The sequence below is a fragment of the Onychomys torridus genome, chromosome 3 (assembly GCF_903995425.1).
Source record: "Onychomys torridus chromosome 3, mOncTor1.1, whole genome shotgun sequence".
NCBI lineage: Eukaryota > Metazoa > Chordata > Mammalia > Rodentia > Cricetidae > Onychomys > Onychomys torridus.
Genome location: NC_050445.1, coordinates 146266543 through 146290075, shown reverse-complemented (window position 1 = coordinate 146290075; position 23533 = coordinate 146266543). Strand labels below are relative to the sequence as shown.

At 47.3% G+C, this 23533-nt stretch overlaps 1 protein-coding gene across 1 annotated transcript in view; it reads left to right on the top strand.

Moving 5' to 3' along the window:
- Window positions 1-39: 39 nt before the first annotated feature.
- The window catches only part of Hebp1 (heme binding protein 1), a 26928-nt gene continuing 3434 nt past the window's right edge, over window positions 40-23533 (top strand). Inside the window, exons 1-3 of the mRNA XM_036181699.1 lie at window positions 40-240; window positions 12478-12616; window positions 13828-14008. Of these exons, the coding sequence (XP_036037592.1) occupies window positions 163-240; window positions 12478-12616; window positions 13828-14008 (398 nt within the window). The 5' untranslated portion in view covers window positions 40-162. The remainder of the gene's footprint in view (window positions 241-12477; window positions 12617-13827; window positions 14009-23533) is intronic.

Genomic DNA, 23533 nt, shown 5'->3' with positions numbered 1-23533 from the left:
TGGAGCCTGTGTGGACCCCGCCTCGGCCACGCCCCGTACCCCCGCAGCTCCGCCCTAGTCCCATAGCTACTCGGGTACAAACTGCACGCTCGCCGTGTGGATCCTGCTGTCCGGCTAGGCCACTGAGTGTCCGCGCAATCGTCCAGATCCTACGGCGACACCATGTTGGGCATGATCAGAAACTCGCTGTTCGGGAGCGTGGAGACGTGGCCTTGGCAGGTTCTGAGCACCGGGGGCAAGGTAGGCCGGCAGGGCTGCACAGAACAGGAGGACTGCGCAGCGGTCCCCACCCTGGCCCCGGGCTGAAGCCGGTGTTGCAGGGGTTGTGGGTGGGACTGTGACCAAGCTGCCTTCTTGCTGGGGCCTCCCTTCACCGCCAGGCACTGGCCCTGGGAAGGAGGGGAGAAGGCGGTTGGGCTTAGCCAGAACAGGACAGGGAAAAGGCAGACGTGAGAAAAGGACCCATCCATCTTGGCGAGTGGGACACTGCCTGTTGAATGCATTCGTCCTTTTAAGCATTCCAAACCGTCTGAACTTTTTCCCCTCTTAGCACAGAGACCTGCTCTGTCCTAGGCTGGCCTGACACTGACTGTGTAACCCAGACTGGCCCTGAATTCTGTGGCACTGTTCCTGCCTCAGCCTCCTGAGTGCTAGGATTACAGGCATGAGCCACCACGCCTGGCTACAGTCTGAACAATTTTGTTTGCAAGAGACTGCTTGTTGTTTGTTTGTTTGATTGCAAAAAGAAAACAAACAGCAACAAAACCCAAGTGCAGAAGGAATAGAGAAAGTGTGTGCTGCAGACATGATATGCAGGTTTGGGAGTGCAGGGGACCAGCAGGAAGATCTGCTAGGAAGCCCTGAGGGGCCGTTCAGTCTGTCTTGGGCTGTGTAGTGCTGCTTGTGTGGGAGTCCACAGTCAAGAGCATGTTCAAAGACTCAAAGCTACATGGTTGCCCTTGATTTATAGACTTGTTCGTGTTCTGGATGCATAGAATGTATGAGGAGACACAATCACTATGTTCTGCCAAATTTGCCTCCACACTGGAGTGGGCAATGGGTCTGCTTTCCTGAAAATTGGGAATTGGGTACTTGCTATAATTTTGCAGGCGTATATTGTTTTTTCCTCAACTATATTTGATTATTGATGGGTTGATATTGGGAATTAAACCTAGAGCCTTGTGCTACTGAATGAGTGCTTCACCACTGACCTATACCCTCAGCCTGACAAGCACTGTGTCTCAATTTAGTCTCTATATCAATTCTGGATAAAGGCCTGTGCTACTTGGGGGCCAAGTTCTGGAACCTACTACAGTGAGCTTCACACAAACACCTGCAGCTCAACTCTAGAGTAGGCTCTAACATCCAGAGGCCCAGCAAGCCCTCTGACCCTCTCCAAGTTTCCCCAGCTGTAATAGAACAAGCAGTTAAAACCCTGATCACAGGGGGCACACATTCAAAGGCCTTCACCAGCCAGGCAGATAATGATAGCAATGGAACTGGCTGGTTAGATTATAGGGCCTGGTGGCAACTGAAGTGTGCCAAAAATGCCTTACCACCAAGTGACTCCCCAGGACTAGTGTTGCCCAGTTAAGAAAAGCCAGATACCCAAGTTCTCTGTGAGGAATCCCCCAATTTAAAATTAATTGTTTTAACAAATAGCACTCTTTTGAGTGCCAGCTATGTGTTGGCCATACATCTTGAAAATAAATGAAGAGTGGACAAAACCGAGCTGCATATGATGGTGCATGCCTGCAACCCCAGAAGCAGGAGGATTGCCACAAGTTTGAGGCCAGTCTGGGCTACATTGTGAGTTCTAAGCTGGAGCTGTATAGTAAAACAGTAGGTGAATACACCAAGGAGTTCTGCCTCATGGAGCTTTTGTTCCAGTGCTAATGAGCAAATAAGAGATACACAATGGGACTGGAGAGACAGCACAGGGGTTAAGAGTGTGCACTGCTCCTGCAGAGGACCTGAGTTCGATTCCCAGCATCACATCAGGCAGCTCACACCCAAGTGCTGGGTCTGCTGAACAACTTACAGTATAGTTATATCATTGAAACTTCAAAAGACTTTGTTAAGACTTGAACTAAGCCAGGTATGGCTGTGCGTGTCTGCAGTTCCAGCTCTCAGGAGTGAAGGCAGGAGGATTGTAAATAAGTCACTTAACATCTCAGCCCCGCCCCCAGCCCCCAGATTCTTCAGCTATAAGGGAAGACTAATATTGCCTCTGTGACATTTTGTTAAATACTCAAATACATGTAAGCTTTGTGTTTGACATACATACAGTGTTGGGTCTGGGTCACAATCTATTGTCTACACCCCTGGCAGGTGGAAAGCACACTGCAGGCCCTATGTGGCTTTGTGCCATCCACATGCTCAGGGCTGATTCCAGCCAGACCTTATCAGGCTCTTCAATGCTCAGAGGGAGGGAACAGGGAGCCCTCTGGGCTGAGTTGGGTGGGTCTTGAGAAAGCTTAGAGCAGGGCTGATAGGACTGATTGGTGTCCCTTGGTCCAGCCTGTGCAAATATGTCCAGGACCAACAGCCTGAATTTGAGTCCTGGTTTTACCATCTTCCCACTGTGACCCGGGCATGGCACTTAACCCCTTGTTCCCCAATACCTCTAAAAATGAAGACTAAAGCACTAACCTCCCCATGGGCTTGTTGGGGGCATTGAACGAATTTAAGTGTATCAATACATAGAAAGTTCTCTGTGAAGTTAGTAATTTAACAGTTGCTTCTCACCAGAAAGTAGGCTTCTAAAATCATCATAGGGACCACAGTGACCAGAAAAAAATGACCTTTGGAGGACTCGAAGAGCCCAGAGCAAGAGACATTCTTGACCCTCACCCAGTTTGTACTGGTTGTTGAATACTGGTGTTTGTGACCACCGATACAGATCCTGACCCAGTCAGTAACTGGTTGAGAGCCTCAGTGGATGGGAGGTGGGGAAGGAAGGCTGCTGTTATGTTCCATGGACAAGCAAACACTCTGGGGTGACTGATGTTGAGAATCAATAGTGTTCACACAGGAGGCTGATTCTTCAAAAAGGTAGAGAAGTCCAGTTAGATAAATACGTTCATATAGAGCTCCATACAGAACTGATGGTTTTCTATTTTCTCTCCTTCCTTCTCTCTCTCTCTCTCTCTCTCTCTCTCTCTCTCTCTCTCTCTCTCTGTATTTTCTCTCTCTCTTCCTTACTTTCTGCTCTTCAATTTTTGTTTTATGAAACAGGGTCCCATGCACATAAAAGCCCAGACTGAAACCCCTGATCTTCCCATGTACCACCATGCCTGAGTAATATCCATATTCATTCATTCATTCATTCATTCATTCATTCATTTCTTTTTCTTTTTGGGTTCTGGTTTTGTGAGGCAAAGTTTCACGTAGCCCCGGGCTGAGTCTCCCCAGTCCTAGGATTATAGGCATATCCCACTACACCCAACTAATGTTCATCCTAACATTTAATTTTCACAGTGGTCCAGTGATTCAGATGACAGTGTGAGCACTGATGCTGTGAACAAGTGGTACCCACAAAGGACCTGAGCTCATACAGTGTGCCCCAACCTTTCCCCAGGAGCTGTTATTAACCAGGTTCTCATGCCTGTATTGAGGAGTCACTATTGTGGTCCTTGTGAATAAAGTAAAACCAGCTCACTCACAGCCCTCCTTTCCAGAAAATGCTTATAGAGCATCAACAACATGCAAGTTGTGGTAATAGATACAGAGAGGTACAGGGGTGGCCCAAACAGTCCTGAGCCGGGCTTACGACTGCCGGTAGAGCTTGCACAGATCATTATATCATTATAATTACAAGAAGTGTGTTGTAAAAGTACAAAGGCCTAGCAAAATACCATAGAGGAATTTGTTTCAGGTAGGCCCTCCCGGAGGGGGTGAATCCAGATTGGAGGACCTAATAGATGAGTAGGCAGCAGAAAATCTTCCAGGCGGAGGAAGCAGCAGGAATGAATGGGAACATTCTTGGTGTTAAAGGAAACAGGAACCTGACATGGCTCACACCCATAATCCCAGCACCTGTGAGGCTGAGGCAGGAGAATTACCGTGAGTTTGAGGTTAGAGTGAGACCCTGTCTCGGGAGGGGAGGAGAAGAAAAGAAATAACAGTGTGACATAGAGGCGCTCTGGGTTCAACAGACAGGACAAGGGGAAGCTAAGTGGTACCCAGATCATCTGGGTCAGGTCAAGAGTCAGTGAAGGGGCTGGAGAGATGGCTTGGCATTTAAGAGCTCTTACTGCTTTTGCAGAGGACCCAGAGTTGGTTCCCAGTACCTACATGGCGGCTCACAACCTCCTATAACTCCAGTTCCAGAGGATCTGACACCTTCTTCTGGCCTCCAAGGGTTCCTTACACATGATGCACACACGTACACTCAGGCATATTATATACATGCACATAAAAGAAAATAAATCCTATAAGCATTCAGTGATGAGGGCTGTTAGACGGTGGACTGCTGAGCACAGTTAGCTTCATAAGAAGCTCCACATGGGCTTGCTCGCCCACCTCAGCCCATTCTTGGCCTTAGTCTCCCCCTCTGCCGATAACACCCATATTTATTCCTCTTTCTCAGTGTCAGCTTCCTCCTGAGCTCCACACCCTTGTGGCCAACTGCCCCATGGGCTGTTTGCTCATCCAGGCATCAGATAAACACACATGCAAGGGCCCCTTTTATTCTAGAAGTATATAGTTTTTAGAGTTTGAAAAGAAAAGTTACTCGGAGCAAGGGGTGTAATAATAAGAGTTCAGCCTCAAGGTCGATGTTGACTTACACACCGTCCCCTGGAGCCCCAGACATACCTGCAAAAGCCTATGATCAATCACAGGGGGCAGTTGAATTAATTTAGAGTAGTCAAAACCAGCAGGCCCTCAGTTCACCATCACTGGGCTCAAGGCTGTGAAAGCCAACTGCTACAATAGCCCAAGGTCTCTGCTGGTGTCTTTGTCAGTGCTGCTCTCTGACCACATCCTACTCGATCCTCTGTTCCAGCCACAGTGACTTACTCATATTCTTCCTCATGGTACTACTGCTCTTTAACAACTGTTTTAGAGACTTATTTATTTTTAATGTGTATAGGTGTCATGCCTGAATGTATGTCTGTTCACCACGAGTGTGCATTGCCTTCATACTAGAGTTATAGAGCACTGTGAGCTGCCATGTGGGCACTGGAAACTAAACCTGGGTCCTCTGGAAGAGCAGCCATGCTCTTAACCACTGAGCCGAGCCGAGCTGAGCTGAGCATCTCTCCAGCCCCGAGGCACCGTTCTTGATGTCTCCGATGATACCCTCCTCTAACCATGAGCATTTTGGTACATTTTAGAATAACCGTGTGTAGCCAGGAGAAGTAGTGCATTGCCTTTATTCAAAGCACTCCAGAGACTGAAGCAGAATTGCAACAGTTCAAGGCCAACCTGAGCTATATAGTGAGTTCCATCCAAGCCAACCTGGGCTACAGAGAGATACCCTGTTGCAAAAAAAAAAAAAAAGAAAGAAAGAAAAACTAAAACTAAACAATTAAATAATTTCTCATTTCTTCTCACTACCATCTGTTATTCCCATCTTATTAATGTCTAGTCTTGAGTCTGCAGCATCTGCCAGAGGTTTGCAACAGTGTTTAGTGAAAGAAACAAACACTGAACATCCAGACAGGTGGGTGATCTGGAAGCCCCTATAAGTCACTATGACCTCCTGGAACAGGACAGCACACAGAGAGAGCCCCCAGACTCACCTAAGCAGCCCTGTGCTGTGTTTCGACATTGTCCTGGTGCACTGTACCCCTCTGATGTCAACCTGCTGTCCTCTGGCTTCCCCTCTGCTAGACTCAGTCTTTCCTGATATCAGAAACTATGACTTGAGCTGGGAAGATGGGAGAGTCATCCCAGTGTTTGCCGTGCAAACATGAAGACCTGCGATCTACCCTGAACCATGTGAAAAAGCTGGGCTTGGTTGCAAGTGCTCATGGTCCCAGCACTGGGGAGACAAAACCAGCAGGATCCCTGGGATCCACTGGCAGCCCTTCCTACACAGACTTCTTGACTTCCAGGCCAATAAGAGACCCCATCTCAAAACAAAACCAAACAAGGGGCCTGGAGAGATGGCTTAATGGTTGAAAGCAGTGGCTGTTCTTGCAGAAGACCTGGTTCAGCTTCCAGCACCCATATGATGGTCCATAATCACCCATAACTCCAGTTCAAGGGGATCTGATGCCATCTTCTGACCCCTGGCACACATATATACATTATTTATGTAGGCAAACACTCATACACATAAAAAAATAATTTTGTGTTTTGTTTTGTTTCCAAGACAGGGTTTCTCTGTGTAGCCTTAGCTGTTCTGGAACTCACTCTGTAACCAGGCTGGCCTTGAACACAGGGATTTTCCCCTTGCCTCCCGAATGCTGGGATATATGCCACCACCACCCAGCATAAATTTTTTGAAAGGTAGTTGGATCCTGTTAAATGGTATCTGAGATTGTCCTCTTGTTTACACACACACACACACACACACACACACACACACACACACACACACGAGAAGAAGGGAAGGTGGGAGAGAGAGAGAATGAGAGAGAATATGAATGAACCCAGGTCGTTTTGGCACGATGGCACCTGGTACAATGCCCAGTCCATAGCAGATATTCAGTACTTGTTGATTATTTGCGTAGAAGGAGGAAAGAAAGCCCAAAGAATTGGCTGTCTCTTTTTCCAGTAAGTTCTTGCCACTAGCTTCCCCATTTGTTGCAGAAGTTAACTGAATAAAATGAATTGAGACTTTGTTCCGAGTTTGTCAACAACATACAAATGTCTGACCCAAATAACACACAGGCTGACTAAAGAGAAGCAGAATGCTGAGTGCATCCCCGTGGCCTTGGAGTCCTGTGACAAGCACTAGAGCAGAGGTTGGGGAGCAGAATTCTATTTCCTGTTTTGCCTTTTATCAGTTGGGTCTTGGGCAATCCAGGCTGTCTGATTCTTCATTTCCTTCTGGATCAATAGAGTTAGATGGACTTTAAAACCGTTTGCAGTTCTGAGCCTCTGTGATTCACATGGTTGAGTTTCTAGAAGTTAAAACATTACTAATAGCAGAATCAAGGTGTGAGGGGGTTCACAAAGAGAGGGCTGTCACAGAGCGTTCCGCTGCGGTGCACCCAGAGTTTGCTCTGAAGGCTGTTTGGAAGGAAGTATCAGTCGTGCTAGCTGGAAGCTCCTGGTGGGTTGTGTGTTACCAGATGAGATGGCCCAGAGTCAAGGCTGCTTAGTTGCCCCTCGATTCTTCGTTTGATGCAATTCCCCTGTCTCATAGGAAGGGGTTTTCTTTCTTTCTTTTATTATTTAATTCTTTGACAACTTCATACATGTATATAATCAATTTTAGTTCTCTACATTCTCTACTACCTTGTCTCCTCCCCAGCCTTCTCCCCAAAGCGCCCCTTCCTGTTGTCATCTCTCTCTCTCTCTCTCTCTCTCTCTCTCTCTCTCTCTCTCTCTCTCTCTCGTGTGTGTGTGTGTGTGTGTGTGTGTGTGTGTGTGTGTGTGTGTGTGTGTGTGTGTGTGTGTGTGCTTTATGAGCATGGGTGGAACATGACAACATATCAGTGGATGCACCGTGGAAGAAAATGATAGCCCTTTCTCCAGCCACCATGAACTGTCAGGGCATGAGAAATACTTACTTTTTGACAAATGTCAGATAACCCAGGCTGACCTTCAATTCAAACTTCTGCTCCTCCTGCCCCTGTTACCCCAGTGTTAAAATGATAGGCAAATACTACCACAGCTTTGTAAACGTGAGGGAAGCACTCTACCAGTGAACCACGCCCTATTTCTGAATGGGAGCTTAAACATGAATTTGATACTCAGAGTTTGCATTAAAGTTTCCCGGCTCTGGGCATGGTGGTGCGTGCCTTCAGCCCCAGCACTGGAAGGCAGAGGCATGTGGGTCTCTGTGAATTTGAGACCAACCTAGTCTACACAGCACGTTCCAGGCTAGCCAGGACTACATTGTGAGACACGGACCCAATTCTCTGCAAAACATAAGATAAAATTTCCCTATCCTCTTTCTCATTATTCACCTTTAATTTGTACTACAAAAACAATAGGGGTTTTTTTTTTTGCATTCCAAATATGAAGTATTAAATGCACTTGTTCAAACTACAGAGACCGCTCACAACCACACGGTCCCGCCTGACTTCTCTTTTCTCCTCTTCCAGCCCTAGGAGTCAAAGCCTCCTCCCCAGCTGAGAATCTTCCACATAGAATGGTACAGGGAAAACCCTGTTTGATAAGCCTTGAACCAGCCAGCTCCTCAGTCATGTGTCCCATTTTCATAATCACTAAAGGAGAAATAGCCTTTAATCAAAAAACACCTAGTGCTTCTCATCATGGAAAATTGTGTGGTTGAGTTCTTGTCCACAAAGACTTTATTTTTCAGCTACAGCAATGTCCCATTGCCAGGCAGTAAAATCATGAGAGGCCAAATTTACTTTTAGTGCACTAAGATAAAATTCACTCAACCAAAATAGAAGGAAAAGACTAGAAAGAGGCCCTCTGTCTCCCGTTTGGTTCAGCCACATGTATATTTATGATTAAACCTGATGTAGACATATTTTTCATTTTGTGGATTGTAAATTTTTTTTTAAAGTTTGAAGAACAAACACAAAGTTTGAGAAATGCTGCTTTCGTAGATGTCCAGGAACACACAATTCTATCACAGAAAGACATCACGGGGCAAGGTGAATGGGGCAAGATGCAAAAGCAGAAAGCTACAGAAATGTTTGCCGTGAGTCTGAGCACCACAGAAAGGTTAATGGCCATAGGACAGGGGCTCGGTACCAAGGATGGACCTTAGCAGAGAAAGGCTTTGTGTGGGAAGAGAGACTCGGACACCATGAGGTTTGAGCCGGGGAGGCTGGGATTGTGGCTCAGAAGTAGCACTGTCAGAGCAGCACTGAACGCCCATCATGGGAAAGCTGTTGCTCTTGTAGCCCAAAGAATGGATCTACCCCTGGATGGAAACACGCCATTGCCTCCCTCCGTAAGAGTTCATGCAATTGGCAAGCTAGCCACCCAGCCAGGGGGCCAAGGGACCACCCTCAGGAAGGCAGGTTTGCCATAAACCATGCTCAAGAGATTGGAGGAATACTTATCCCTTTAATGAGATAATAACACACTTTTCCATCCCAGAATTCCAGCCCTTAGTAGCAGTCAGAGCCGTAGTCAGTAAAGCACGCCTTTAGTTCCATCACTCGGGAACCAGAGGCAGGCCAATCTCTGTGAGTTCGAGGCCAACCTGGTTACAGAGCAAGTTTCAGGACAGCCAGGGCTGTTACACAGAGAAACCCTATCTCAAAAAAAGAAAAAAAGAAAGAAAAGAGAAGCAACACCTTTCTCTTTCCTTCTCCATGTCACTTCAGCCTCACTTCTCTAAAGCCCCCCTCCTCCCACCGTGTGGATGTGCAGTAAGCTTTCTCATCAGGCTTGCTTTCTGGGACCGTCAGCCCCCAAATCATGACACGGAGGCTTAATAATTATGAAAGCTTGGTCTTTAGCTTAGGCTTGTTCCCAACTAGCTCTAACAACTAAAATTAACCTGTTTCTATTAATATACGTTCCGCCTCTTGGCTTTTACCTCTCCTCCATTCTGTATGTCCAACTTACCCCACATCTCACTGGCGTCTCGCACATGCCTGGATTCATCTCCAGTCCCTCTCTCTCCCAGGAAGTCCCGCCTATTCTCTCCTGCCTAGCTATTGGCCATTCACCTCTTTATTAAACCAATCAGAAGGCACCTGACGAAGACACATCTTCACAGTGTACAAAAAATTACCCCACAACATGGATGGCCTCTGTGGGCGCTTAAGTCAAATGGCATGGCTCTCCTTTCTCTGCCCCCGCCTTCCTCCCTCAGACTGCTGCCGAGATTCATAGCTCACCTGCCCTGGGGTTCCTCTTTCAAATGCTGGCAGGCTTCTTTTTGAGTCTGCTTTTAAATTGCTATATTAATGAGTCTAAGAACCCCAAGAGGGAGGACCCCCCACTTCTTCAGTAACACAGCAACTCCAGTGGGACACCACAGATCCCCCCCCCCCCCCCAACTGAGGACTGAACCCAGGGCCTTGCGCTTACTAGGCAAGCGCTCTACCCCTGAGCTAAATCCCCAACCCCCGACACCACAGATTTTATGATTACATTTTCTTGGGTCCCATCCCCAGCTCCAAAAGAAATAAATACAGAAATAGAGAAAAGAGAGAAAGATGGGACAATGGCTAGCTCAGTGGTAGAGCCACACGCACACACAATACACAGACATACACAATACACACACAAACACACACACACACAGAGTTGGGGTGTTAGAGAGTCTAGAAGCTGTTGAAGAACATTGAAGAACATAGCACTTCTTTCCCCTGGTGCTGCTGGGGACAAAGCCGAGGGTCTCACCACCATAAGCAAGCACTCACTGCTGAGCTGTATCCCAGCCCTCCATTTTAACTTTTCCTTACTCACAGCCACAACACTAGAATGAGGCTGTTTCTGGGATTTTCAGTTTCTGGGGGATTGTTGCTATTAATGATTTTTTTTTTTTTTGCTTGTTTTCTCCATTCTGTGTTTTTCTTTACTTTTTCTGGCATTTCCTAAATGTTGAAGCTTCTAATCTTTTTTGTTTTGATTTGATTTAGTTAGTTAGTTGTGTGTGTGTGTGTGTTTGTGTGTGTGTGTGTGTGTGTGTGTGTGTTTTAAGCTGGATTTTGCACAAAAGAAAACAAGATAACTTGTCTTTCCCCTCTTCTACCCTCCCTTTAGACCTCTCCCTCCTCCATAGTCCACATGCATGTCACCTGTGTATGTAGTGTGTACTTGTGTATATACATATATAAATGCCACACATGAGGAAACGTGGTGTCTGTGGCCCCGAGCCTGCATTGTTCCACTCAACACGGTGTCCTCCACTTCCATCCTTTATTTTCCTGCAGATGTTGATTCCCTCTTCTTTACAGCTCTGTGTGGACTGCTCTGTTGGTGGGCATCTAGGCTGGCTCCATGACAGGGTTACTGTGAATAACACAGTAACAAGCGTGGATGTCTGGATCTCTGCAGTGTGCTGACCTGGGTTCAGTCAGGTCTATTCCCGGGAGTGGCCTAGCTGGGTCATGTGGTAATTCTTAGTGTTCTGAGGACCCTCCAAACTGATTTCCATAGGAGCTGAACCACTTTGCATCCCATCAGCAGTTTAAATGGTTCCTCTTTCCTGCGTCCTTGTCCTCACCAGCATGTGCTGTCAGGGTCATTTGGTTGCTGCTGTGGCCCCACTGATGCTGCTTCCTCTCATCCTCCCCCTCCCCTCCACTCCTGCCCTTCTGCTCCTCCCCCTGTCCCTCTCCCTCTGCCCCTCCCCCTCCCCCTCTGCTTTTCCTTTGTCTAGCTTCTTTGGAAATTTTTATTTGTTAGAAAGGAGGATTTGGGAGGGGGTGTTTATTAATTTTTGGTTTGATTTGTTTTAATTATTTGCTTTTTGAGACAGAATATCATGTAGCCCAGGCTAGCCTAGAACTCTTGCTCTTTCTGCCTACCTCCCAAGCGCCCAGGCCAGCCTTCACTTCTTCTCTTGCTAACTCCTTTATCACCTTCTCCTGTGTTGTTCTTAAATTTCTGGTATGTTCCCAGTAACATTATCGTCTAACCTTTCTGGGTATTTTTTTTTCATATCAGTTAGCAGATTTTAAAAGATTATTTATTCATTTTTAATTATGTGTATGTGAGTTGGTGTACCCCCAGAGTCCAGAGGCATTGGATCCCCTGCACCTTGTAATTACAGAGAGTTGTGAGCTGCCCCACATGGGTGCTGGGATCGAAACTTGGGTCCTCTGCAATAGCAGTACACTCTTCATACTGAGCCACCTTTCCAGCATGCTGTAGTTCTTTCTTTCTTTCTCTCTTTTTTTAATCTCCAAAAGCTTTTTGACCTCTTGGTGTTCCATTTTTTTGTGGTGTTTCCAGCATTCTGAGGTACAATAGCTTCTTTATCTCCCCCAGAATATCAATCATAAAATTTCTTTGTTGTTTGGTAGTAGTGGTTTTGCTTTGAGAGAGCATGTCATGTAGCCCAGGCTGGCCTTCATCTTGTTATGTAGCTGAGGATAACCTTGAACTCCTATTCTGTTTCCACCTCCCAAGTGCTACAATTACAGGCATGCGCTATCCCTTCCGACAAGATTTTTAAGTAACTTTTGATATTCTACATTTACAAAAACCTCAAAATCAGCCAAGTGTAGGGCACACACCTGTAATTCCAGTATTGGGGGGGGTGGGGAGCAGAGGCAGGTGGATTTCTGAGTGTGAGGCCAGCCTGGTCTACAGTGTGAGTTCCAGGATCTATGGTTCCTCCTATGGAGTCCGTCTCTACACCATCACCACCCACTCCGGGGAGTTCCTTGCCGCTTTGAGCTCCTTTGTGCTCCTCAGGAAGAAGTCTCCTATGAGGAAAGAGCCTGTGAAGGAGGGAAGTTTGCCACTGTGGAAGTCACAGACAAGCCTGTGGATGAGGCTCTCCGGGAAGCAATGCCCAAGATCATGAAGTATGTGGGCGGCACCAATGACAAGGGTGAGCACCCCAGAGGGACAGGGCTCTGTGTGAGCTCATGTCATCCGAGGGAATTTCAGGGAGTGGCTATAGACAATGTTATGCCCAGATCGCAAGGACCCCCAAAAGACCACTATGAAGACCGAATCCCGCATGTAAAAGCAAAGAGCCTTTATTTCAAGCTCCAGAGTTTGGTCCCTCTGTCTGTCCAACACAGCTGTGAGAGCAGAGCCCTGAGCTCAGGTGGGGCAGAGTTTTTATCTTAGCAGAGGTTGGGGTGAGGGGATTTCCAGGGTCCAGGACCCTGATTGACTGACAATTGTCTGTATCTGTAAAACAAAAATAGGTGTGTGCTAGACTCTAGGACATCTGGCCACCTTATCTAATGGTTAGAATGTTTGGAATGTCAGGTACTTCCTCACCCCTGGGTGGATCCCTGGGTGGTAGCAGCTTAAGGCTTTTCCTGGATCTGGGTGTTGCCTGCCAGAAGCTGTGTCTAGGCGTCTAGGCCCCTAAGCCTGTCAGGCTGCTGGGTGGTCAAGCTGTTTTGGGGCCCCTTCATAACACCTGGAGCTGCCTATTCCAATGTTGTATGCACGAAGTTCATGGCAGGCAGCTCTGCTATCAGGTCACGCTGATGTCAGCCCAGCCTGCCTCTCACTGTGTGGTACACATGTTCTCTGTCACTCAATTCGTGGTTCTTTCCAAGTACAGAGCTAGAGGCTCGTCCTTTTGTTTGATTGTGTTTTCTAACACTACAGTGTTCACTGGGTCCTTGGATTGGGTGTATGGGCAAAGCACACCCATAGCAAGCTGAGTTCTGTGCAAGGCATGATTGTCATCTGACTGGAGACTGCTAGCCCCGGGCCGGAAGTCTGTCAGTCCTCAGACTGTTAGCTGCGAAGGCCCAGTGAGCTATGAGTGTTTCAGCCTCAGACTCAGTTCTGGCGGTTGAAGATGTGGGAACTCTTAAGCCAATCCTGGCTTTAGGACATAGCAGCCCCTGCTGGCTGCCCTCTCCTCCAGCCCCGTTTCTGAAATGATTGTCATACTCTTCTCTCCAGGATATAAAAGTAAGAGTTATTTGCACAAATCTAATTAGATATTTTTAGTGCCTGAAATGTTTGTTGCTCATTTAAAAAAAAAAAAAATGCCTTGGAAGAGAAATTAAGCCCATGGCTCTCAGAGGCTCATTCTAATGCCTGCTTCCCTCTGTGTTCTGATGTCTTCAGGAATTGGCATGGGCATGACAGTCCCCATTTCTTTTGCCGTGTTTCCCAATGAAGATGGCTCCCTACAGAAGAAACTGAAAGTCTGGTTCCGGATTCCAAACCAGTTTCAAAGCAGCCCACCGGTTCCCGGTGATGAGAGCGTGAAGATCGAGGAGCGGGAGGGCATCACTGTCTACTCCACGTAAGGAGACGGTTCTTATCACTGTCTATTCCTCGTAAGGAGATGGTTCTTAGCATCCTCTGATAGTGCTTGACGGCCGCAGTCATTCCTTGGATCTTCTCAGTGAAAGTTTATGTTGGCTGTTCACTGTTGCTTAATTAATTTCAATGAAGAAACGCTGAATCGTGACAGTTTAACATCTTCAGGCCGTAGCGCACATGCATTTGCAGTTCATCTGGATAAATGCCTGGGCCTGTTGCAGTGTGGATAGGTAGAAAGAGTCGCCCCCAGCCTAAGCTTAAGATGAATACCCACCCGCACTATCCATTGCAGGGTCTTAGAAAAATCAAGGGATATAGAAGTCAATCGTAATTTGGGCTCAGGGATACTTGGGAATATAACAACTGGGGGACATGATTTACACCCCACACTTCTTTGAATGTGGAAGGGGAGGGAGTGTTTTTCAGAGCTGAACAGCCCCCACTCCGACCACCACCTACTTGTTCCTGGTCTGTAGTCCTTTAAGCAAAGGACACATCCACTTTCTTGTCCTTCTGATTCTGTCTCAAGGATTCCTTTGCAGTTACATTTCTTCACTGTAGAAAGTAGTGGGGGCAAACTGTTGCCTGCTTCTGTTTTACTCTGTTTTGTTTTCGTGGAGCTGGGAATTGAACCCAGAACCCCATACATGCTAAGCTTGTACTCTGCCCCGAGCTACTCACATCCCAAGCCTGGTGCATGCACGGTCCCTAGCCTGCCCTGCTAGTCAAGACTCTTAGATAACTGGTGATGCCCTGTTTGTCTAAATCCCACTGTGTAATGGACAAGGCCAGGATCTTCTTCAGTACTAGCCGAGGGTTGGGGGTTGGGTTCAGCTCAAGACCAGCTTCGTGAAAATTAACTAACAAATGATCTTGTGCTGCAGTTTCTGTCCACTACAAGCCCCCCAACCCATACAAAGTTGGCCAATAGGCTTCCCTGCTCCAACTCCTCCTCTGAGGTGGGACTTCTTCCCCAGAGCTAGCTTACTCTTTCCTTAGAAGGCTAGCATGAGCCTGCCTGCTGTGGGCGCTCTTTGGCCGGGTGAACGGAGCCCCCCAGAGGACAGAGGTGTAATGCAGCCATGCTGCTGCCAAGGGAACCCTCAAGTCCTGTTTCTTTCTGCTCCAGTCCTCGGTCAGACTCCCAGCCTCTGCACTGCAGAGGCTTCTGAGAACTCTAAGAGGAGTCAGGATTAAGGGAGGTCACTAAGGGACCCAGGATGCAAAATTTAAGGAAGCACTGACTCCTACGGTCACCCAAGTGCAGGGTGAGCACGGAGAGTAAGAGCCTCCTTAAATCTCATGCCCTGGCTGTCTACTGGTCTCACTGACATCCCCAGCTCTGTCTTGCCCATTCTCCTTCTGGCAGTTTGAGAGGTGGCCTGGTGCGTTCTCCTGCAGAACAGCAAGACAATGGTTTAGACGTTACTAAGCCTCTTTAAGCCTTAGCTCCCCCATCAGTTAAGCACCGCTGATATAACCAACATCCTGAGGTACTGCGAAAGGCTACCTACCAGTACTCTCGAAAGCACTGTTTGTAAGTTACTTGATGCTGTGACCTATTGTTCCTTATCTGGTCATTATCTGAAGACAGACACACTTGAATCAGTTCACCCCTTCCCCCTGCCCCAGCGCATGTCCTTTATCCTTTGGTCCAGTCCTCCCCCAGAAGCCGAGTCTCTTCTAAGTGATTGGTGACTCTGAATTTGTTAAAATCCCAGTGTGACAGGTACCTGGCCACATACAGAGGAGGACGAGCATCTTCAGCATTGGCAGCCACAGTCGCAGATACGGCTCATCGCTAACCATTTGTTCATCCAGACTCAGAATAATGAGTTGGTACTGTGTTAGTTACTTTTCTGCTGTTGGGATAAATCCCATGACCAGAAGGGACTCGTGGAGGAAAGAGTTTATTGTGTCTTGGGTTCCAGAGGGAGAGTCCGTAAATGGTGGGTGATGCACGGCAGCAGGAGGCGGGAGTTAGAAGCTGAGAGAATGCAACCTCAACAGAAAACACAAAACAGAGAGAGGAAAGAGGATGCAGCAAGACTATAAACTCCCAGAGCCCCACATCCAGTGACATCCTTCCTCTAGCAAAGTTTCATAATGTCCCCAAACAGCACCACTAACTGGGGACCAAGTGTTGAAATATCTGAGCTTCTGTGTGCACCCAAACCACCATAGTATAATTGCTTTTGTCCCTAAATATTTTATGGAAATTCTCATGCTAAGCATGGTCTACTACTGAGCGGCGCCCCAGCCACCTATGAAAGAAAGAGAGCAAATGATGTTGGACGTTTGCACCCACCACTCATGATGGATGGTCAGCCCGGGGACAATTTCCCGACAAACGATGACAGGAAAAACACCCTAAACTACTTTTTTGAGTCATTCCAGACATTATATGATTTCATCTGTTACATGATTTGTCCGTAAGTATTTTAATGGGACTACTGAATATTTTTTAAAAAATATAATCATAATACCATACTACTTCTCAATGTTAATAGTAATCTATTAAATTCTAATAATATAAACTAGTTATTATCTAGATACTTATTTGTTTATTTAATAACTTACTTATTTTGGTGTTTGAGGCAGGGTCTCATGATGTATTCCAAGCTGGCCTTGAGTTATGGGATTACAGGCACACACGGCCATGACTGACTGACCCATCATCATCTTACAGTTCATTTTTAAGGTTTATTTAAACCCGTGCAGGCTTTGTGATTTTTTTATTGTCTGTGTGTGATATGTGTTCATGACTGTGGGCATGCTTGTTCCACGTGGGTTGTCAGTCAGAGAACAACTTTTGGCAGTCAGTCCTCTCCTTCTGTTGCTAGTTTGGGGATCAAACTCAGGTCATTAGGTTCGCATGGCAAACACTTTTACCTGCAGAGCCATCTGGCCTTGGTCAGTCGGTTCTAAGTTTTTTCAGCCTATAATTCTCCACACCACAGAGCATATCCATTCGCTCTTGTGGTTGGTGGATCACTGCCCTGTTGTTTCCCAAAAGCTCCATCTTGCTGCTTGCATCTATGTGGCATTTTAACATGTCCCTTTGCCCATGTTGCCTGTAGACTGGTATTTGGTCCTAGAGATGCATTCAGATTGAGGCTTTCGAGTTTGGAGCAAAAGTATTTCCTAGTTGCTTAGCCCTGTTAGGGGTTCCTGTGTCTGTAGGTGCTGAGTCCTGGTGGGCTCCCGTGTGTCTAGGTACTGAGTCCTGGTGGGCTCCTGTGTGTCTAGGTACTGAGTCCTGGTGGGCTCCCGTGTGTCTAGGTACTGAGTCCTGGTGGGCTCCTGTGTGTCCAGGTACTGAGTCCTGGTGGGCTCCTGTATGTCTAGGTACTGAGCCCTATTGGGCTCCAGTGTGTCTAGGTACTGAGCCCTATTGGGCTCCAGTGTGTCTAGGTACTGAGTCCTGGTGGGCTCCTGTGTGTCTAGGTACTGAGCCCTATTGGGCTCCAGTGTCCGCTAACCTTGGACATTGCTGTTTATGTGCCTGTCCCATTGGAGCTTACCAGATAATGTCCCCTGTTTGCATCTTCTTTTATCAGCTGGCACATCTCACCGAAGACAAGTCTCCCCACTTGTCTGTTTGTGTTTACAAGGGAGAGTCATATAGAAAGAGCGGGTGCATGGCTGCCACCTTCTCCTCCTCTTCTAGGCTCGAGAGTGACCATTTCTTCCCTGATGTCTTCCAAAGGCAGAGATCTTCCTCGCTGTCTCTGTTGGTTTGTTTTTTATTTTACTGTCAACAGAAACATAGGATTTTAAACACGCTGGATGCGTTGCCCTACTTCACACTTGTTCTTTGTTGTGTTTCATTTTAAGTCTATGTATTTGCTGTGGGTGTAAATGCAGGTATGGGTATGCCGTGGAGAGGGTGTGAAGGTCAGGACAGCTTTGGGTGTTGATCCTTGGTGTTCCCTTTGTCTGAGACAGGCTGACTTTTCTTTTTCTACTATACACACCAGGCCAGCTGGCCTGCAAGCTTCCTGGGAGTCTCCTGTCTCCACTTCCTGTCACCCCAGTAGAGTGCTGATGTTACAGGTGCTCTTGCTATGTGTCTGGCTTTTATTGTGGGGACTGCAGACTCAATCTTGGGTCCTAATGCAAGCACTCTTACCACTGAGCCATTTCCCCAGCCCTTGCCTCCCTTTGTGAGACAGGGTCTCAGGATCCCACACCGGCCTTGGACTCACTATGAAGCCAGGGATGACCTTGAACTTCTGATCCCCAAAGCCTCCACCCTCTGAGGCCCGGGATTACAGGTGTGTACCACCACATCAGGCTCCGAGGATTTTATTCTCACCGATGCTCAAATTGTCTCACTTGGGGCCAGTAGGAACCACTTTGGCTCATGTTGGTCTCTTAATCCTTTGACACACCTCTCACCAGCTTTGGCGTCTTCCTTGCTTTCAAGCACATCTTACTATTTCTTGCTCTCAAGCTAGAGTTAACCATCCTGCAAGGAACCTGGTTTCTTTTTATTATTATTATTTTTATGTGCATTGGTATTTTGCTATGTGTGTCAGGTCCCCTGGAACTGGAATTACAGACAATTGTGAGCTGCCATGTGGGTGCTGGGAATTGAACCTGGGTCCTTTGGAAGAGCAGTCAGTGCTCTTAACCACTGAGCCATCTCTCCAGCCCAAGAATCTGGTTTCTTATAATGGAAAAGGGCATTTAGGTAAAGGGTAGATTAGGACCAGGGAGATGGCCCCGTGGGTGTGAACAGTCCACACAAGCCTGCTAACCCACGTGAAAACACAGATGCAGCGTCGTGCATGGGAACCCTCATCACCCCTGAGGTGCAAGGGGCAGTGGGGACAGGAGAACCCTCTGGAAGCTCATAGCCCAGCTATCCTGGGCTATACAGTGAAACAACAAAAACAAAGACCCCTGCCTTAACAAAGTGAAGGAGAAAATCAGCTCCCCAAGGTTGTCCTCTGACCTCCACATGTGCATCATGGCATGTGCAAACATATACAAGACACATGTGCAAACAAACAAACAAATAAATGTTAAAGGGTCAATTAAGGGGCTGGAGAGATGGATCAGTTGATAATATTGCTTGCCATGTAAACCAGAGGACCTGAGTGTGGATCCCCAGCACTGATGTGACAAAGAAAAAGCCAGGTGCCTCAGTACACATTTCTAATTCCAGTGCTGGGGAGGCAGAGACGGGAAGATTTCCGGTGCTTCTTGACTCTAGGGAAATCGGTGAGCTCCAGGTTTAGTGAGAGACATCTCAAACACTAAAGTGGAGAGTACTATATGTGTGCATGCACACCAATATATACATACATGAGCACACCTCTACACAACACACACATAAAGTGAATCCACAAGAGGGGGGAAGGGAGGGAGGGAGGGAGGGAGGAGGGAGGGAGGGAGGGAGTGAGTTGAGCCAGGTCTGTGGAATTCTATGAACTCCAAACACATGAAGGTGGCACATATCTGTAACCCCATCACTTGGGAGTCTGGACTAGAAGGATTACAAGTTTGAGACTAGTCCAGGGAACATAGTGAAACCTTGCCTCAAACAAACCAAAACAAAATGTAAAAGTACCAAACACTGCATTTATTTAGCCCTGCTCCAGGGATGAGTGTTTTATAACCAAACATATAATTCTAACTTATCGTGAGATTATTCCCACGTTGGCCACATGGTGTCACCACAAATCGAATGTGCATTTGCAGCACTCAGCTCATGGGTTACTCTCTGATTCAGCTGGAAGCAGGGCTGGTAGGACGAAGCCCCAGGACTATCTGTAAGCCAGAAGTGCTGTTTCAAAGGATGCAGGGAAGATGTCTGATGACGACGTTTTTCTTCTCCAGCGTTGTAAAGAGGTGTTCACAGAGAGATTATACATCAATTAGCAGGACTTTTTAGATAAATAAAGTGCCTTAGGAAAAAGGGTCATACTACCTGAATACTTGTTTTAAGTCTTTATTTGAGACGGGGTCTTACCATGTATCCCTGACTAGCCTAGAACTCACTGTGTAGACCAGGATGACCTGGAACTCACAAGAGATCTGCTGGGATAAAAGAAGACACCACCATACATAACTGACTATATATATAAAATATACACACTACACACACACACACACACACACACACACACACACATACACACACACGAATAGAGTAGAGGTGTGCATGTGAGGGTCAGAATTCAACCTTCAGGACATGGTTCTCATTCCACCATGTGAGTTCTGGGGATTGAACTCAGGCTGCTGGGCTGGGCAGTAAGCACCTTTACCAGCTGTGCCCTTACATAAGCACTATCCAAATACTTTTAGAAATGGAACTGTCCTCACACTGAGACCTGAGGTGACCTTCCAGACTACTGTCCTCCCTTCATCCACCAAGATGAAAGTTCAGCCCTCGCAACTGGATTCTCAGAGAAGCCTAACAGTGGTGACTTTAGTGAGACTGTCCCCATCTTAGTGACATGTTTGTGGAATAGAGTTCCAGCCAGGGATGGTGGCTCATGCTAGTAACTCAACACTTAGAGGGCAGAGGCAGGAGGTCCACCATAGTAAGTTTACCAGGCCACTCTGGGCTACGGAGTGGATTTGGATATAGTTCTACTAGATTCAAAAAGGGAAAAAAGGAAAGAATAGACATTGGAAGGGCAAGGGGTGTGGCCCAGTGAGAAAGGGCTTGCCCAGCATATGCATGGCCCTTGGTTGGCTCTCTAGCTCTGCAAACAATAAAGAAGAGAGAAGGAGTTGGAAACCAGGAGTTTGTTGTCAGGTGACCAATGTTACAACTGTAGTTCACTCTGCAACCATGACCACAGAATTGATGGCATGTGACTTCTGGTTTCCATTTCTGTAAGATGCAAGAATGCCTCGCTTGTTGAAAGGATGAGATAGGATCATGTGTGTAAATGCCTCCACACCAGTCATGTTGTGTTTCCATCTGCCCATATAATCTCTGTCTGACCTAACAGTTAAAGCTGGTGGCCAGGATGCCACAGAGCTGAAATTCTCTACCCTCTATGGCTTTCATGCTCTGGCCTGGACTTTGTGCTCAAGGATGTTCCACACAGTCAGTACTTGTCCGGTCTGCCTGAATAAAATGCCCTCTTCCCTGGAATTGAGATAGGCAGATACTCTCCTGCTACTCTTTGCTTGGCACACAGCTGCTGCATACAGAGCTACGCTGGTCAGTTTTGGTCAACTTGGCACAATCTCGAGTCACCTGGTGTCTTAGTTAGTGTTACTATTGCTGTAATGAAACACCATGACTGAAACCAAGTTGGGGAGGGGAGGGTTTATTTGGCTTACACTTCCACATTGTAGTTCATCACTGAAGGAAGTCAGGACCGGAACTCAAGCAGAGCAGGAACCTGGAGGCAGGGGCTGATGCAGAGGCCATGGAGAAGTACTGCTCATTGGCTTGCTCTTCACAGCTTATTCAATCTGCTTTCTTATAGAACCAGAACCACCAGCCCAGGGGTAGTCCTACTCCCCATCAATCACCAGTTAAGAAAAGGCCTACAGGCTGCTCTTCTTGATGACCTTTGTGTCAAGTTGACATAAAAACTAGACAGCTCACTTGGGAAGAGGGAACCTCAACTGAGAAATTACCTCCATTAGACTGGACTGTAGACAGGTCTTTGGTATTTTCTTGGTTAATGATTGATATGGGAGGGCACAGTCCACTGTGGGAGGTGCCAGCCCTGGACTGGTGGTGCTTGGTGTTATAAGAAAGCAGGCTGAGCCAGGTGGCGGTGGAGCACACCTTTAATCCCAGCACTCAGGAGGCAGAGCCAGGCAGATCTCTGTGAGTTCAAGGCCAGCCTGGTCTACAGAGTGAGTTCCAGGACAGGCTCCAAAACTACACAGAGAAACCCTGTCTTGAAACACACCCCCACCACAAAAAAAAAAAAAAAGAAAGAAAGCAGGCTGAGTAAGCCATGCATGGCAAACCAGTAAGCAGGGTTCCTCTATGGCCTCTGCTTTTGTTCCTGCCTCTAGATTCCCGTCCTGACTTCCCTCGGTGGCGGACCGTGATGTGGAAGTGTAAGCCAAATAAACCCTTTCCTCCCCCAAGTTGCTCTTGGTCAGTGTTTTGTCATAGTAACAGGGAGAAAAAAGCAGGACAACAGCCAACTCTCTGCAAACTGGTGTTGGCGTCTTGTTAAGGTTTTACATAACATTAGATGGTCAAGCTGAGTCATTGCATGGTTTTCCTTACTGCATGTTAGCATCACAGACTGCCTGAAAGACGACATGGTGTGCGTATTGACCTCCTTGACTGACCGAAAGCTTGCCTCTTAGCCACCTCCTAACTGTCCTGGTCTTTTTAGTTGTTTCTGGAAGTGTGTGTGTGTGTGTGTGTGTGTGTGTGTGTGTGTGTGTTCATGTGTCTGTGTGTCTGTGTCTTTTGCTTCCATGGTAACCGCAGTCTCTGTTCTGACATTGGGTGAGATAAAAATACAGTACCCTAGAGGACAGCTTCTTTGAAGACAAGGAGTTAGAAACTTATTAACAGGCTTACAAAAACAATTTAAGCACTTCATTTCCTTTTGGGAGCTCAAAGCACTTTATGAGAATTCCTCAGTGCACTCTCAGGCATGCTTATGAATGTGGAGAGCTGTGGACACTGGGCTGTCATCCTGTGTGCAGAGCGGAAGCTGAGGCCGGCAGGAAGGAGGTGCTTGTTGGTGATTAGGGCTGAGTCAGCCAGTGCTGGGCCTCTGCGGAGGGCTGTGGTCCTGAGAGGACTTGGCTGCCTGGCTTCTTTGTGTCTCTCTGTGACTGGGGCCATCGTGAGTTGATAAAGTGAGCAGAGAAGAGAGCACACGCTTCTGTGACACTCCAGCATCGTTTGTTTGTTTTCTAGCCATTCCTATGGGGAAGCAAGAGGGAAATTTTATTTTTATTACAAGCATCATGTTTGGCCCAGGAATAAATGTTAAAGAAGCCGGACTCCCAAGAGTCCTTTGGCAGGTCCTATTCCTGTAGTCACCACGGAGGGCCGCTGGGAGCAACTCTTCCGGTCCCTGGAGTCACTGCTGGCTGTGACTGCTGCCAGCACTTCCTGAGTGGAGACACCTGTGCTTCTGCTACCAGATCCTTCGCCCTCCCCGTGAGCACCTCTCACCCCAGTTCTTTGCTGTGTCTATGATCTTCGAAGTGTGTGTTAGCTTCCTTGTTGTTATGACAGAACACTGGACAAAAAGCAGCTCAAGGGAGGAAGGTCTTCGTTGGCTCAGTTTGGGAGGGAGTACAGCCCGTCACGACGGAAAGCTGGAGGCAGGAGTGTGAGGCAGCTGGTCACAGTGCACGCCGTCAAGCCCAGAGCGACGGACGCCATGGATGCTCAGCTCGGTTTCTCTTTTCTTCCCTTTTTATTCAGTCTGTGAGGTCGCACTGCCCATGCTCATTCCCTCCTCAGTTAAAGATCTCTGGAAACATTCTTACAGGCCCACCCTGAGGTGTGTCCCCTGGGTGATTCCAAATCCAGTCAAGCTGACCA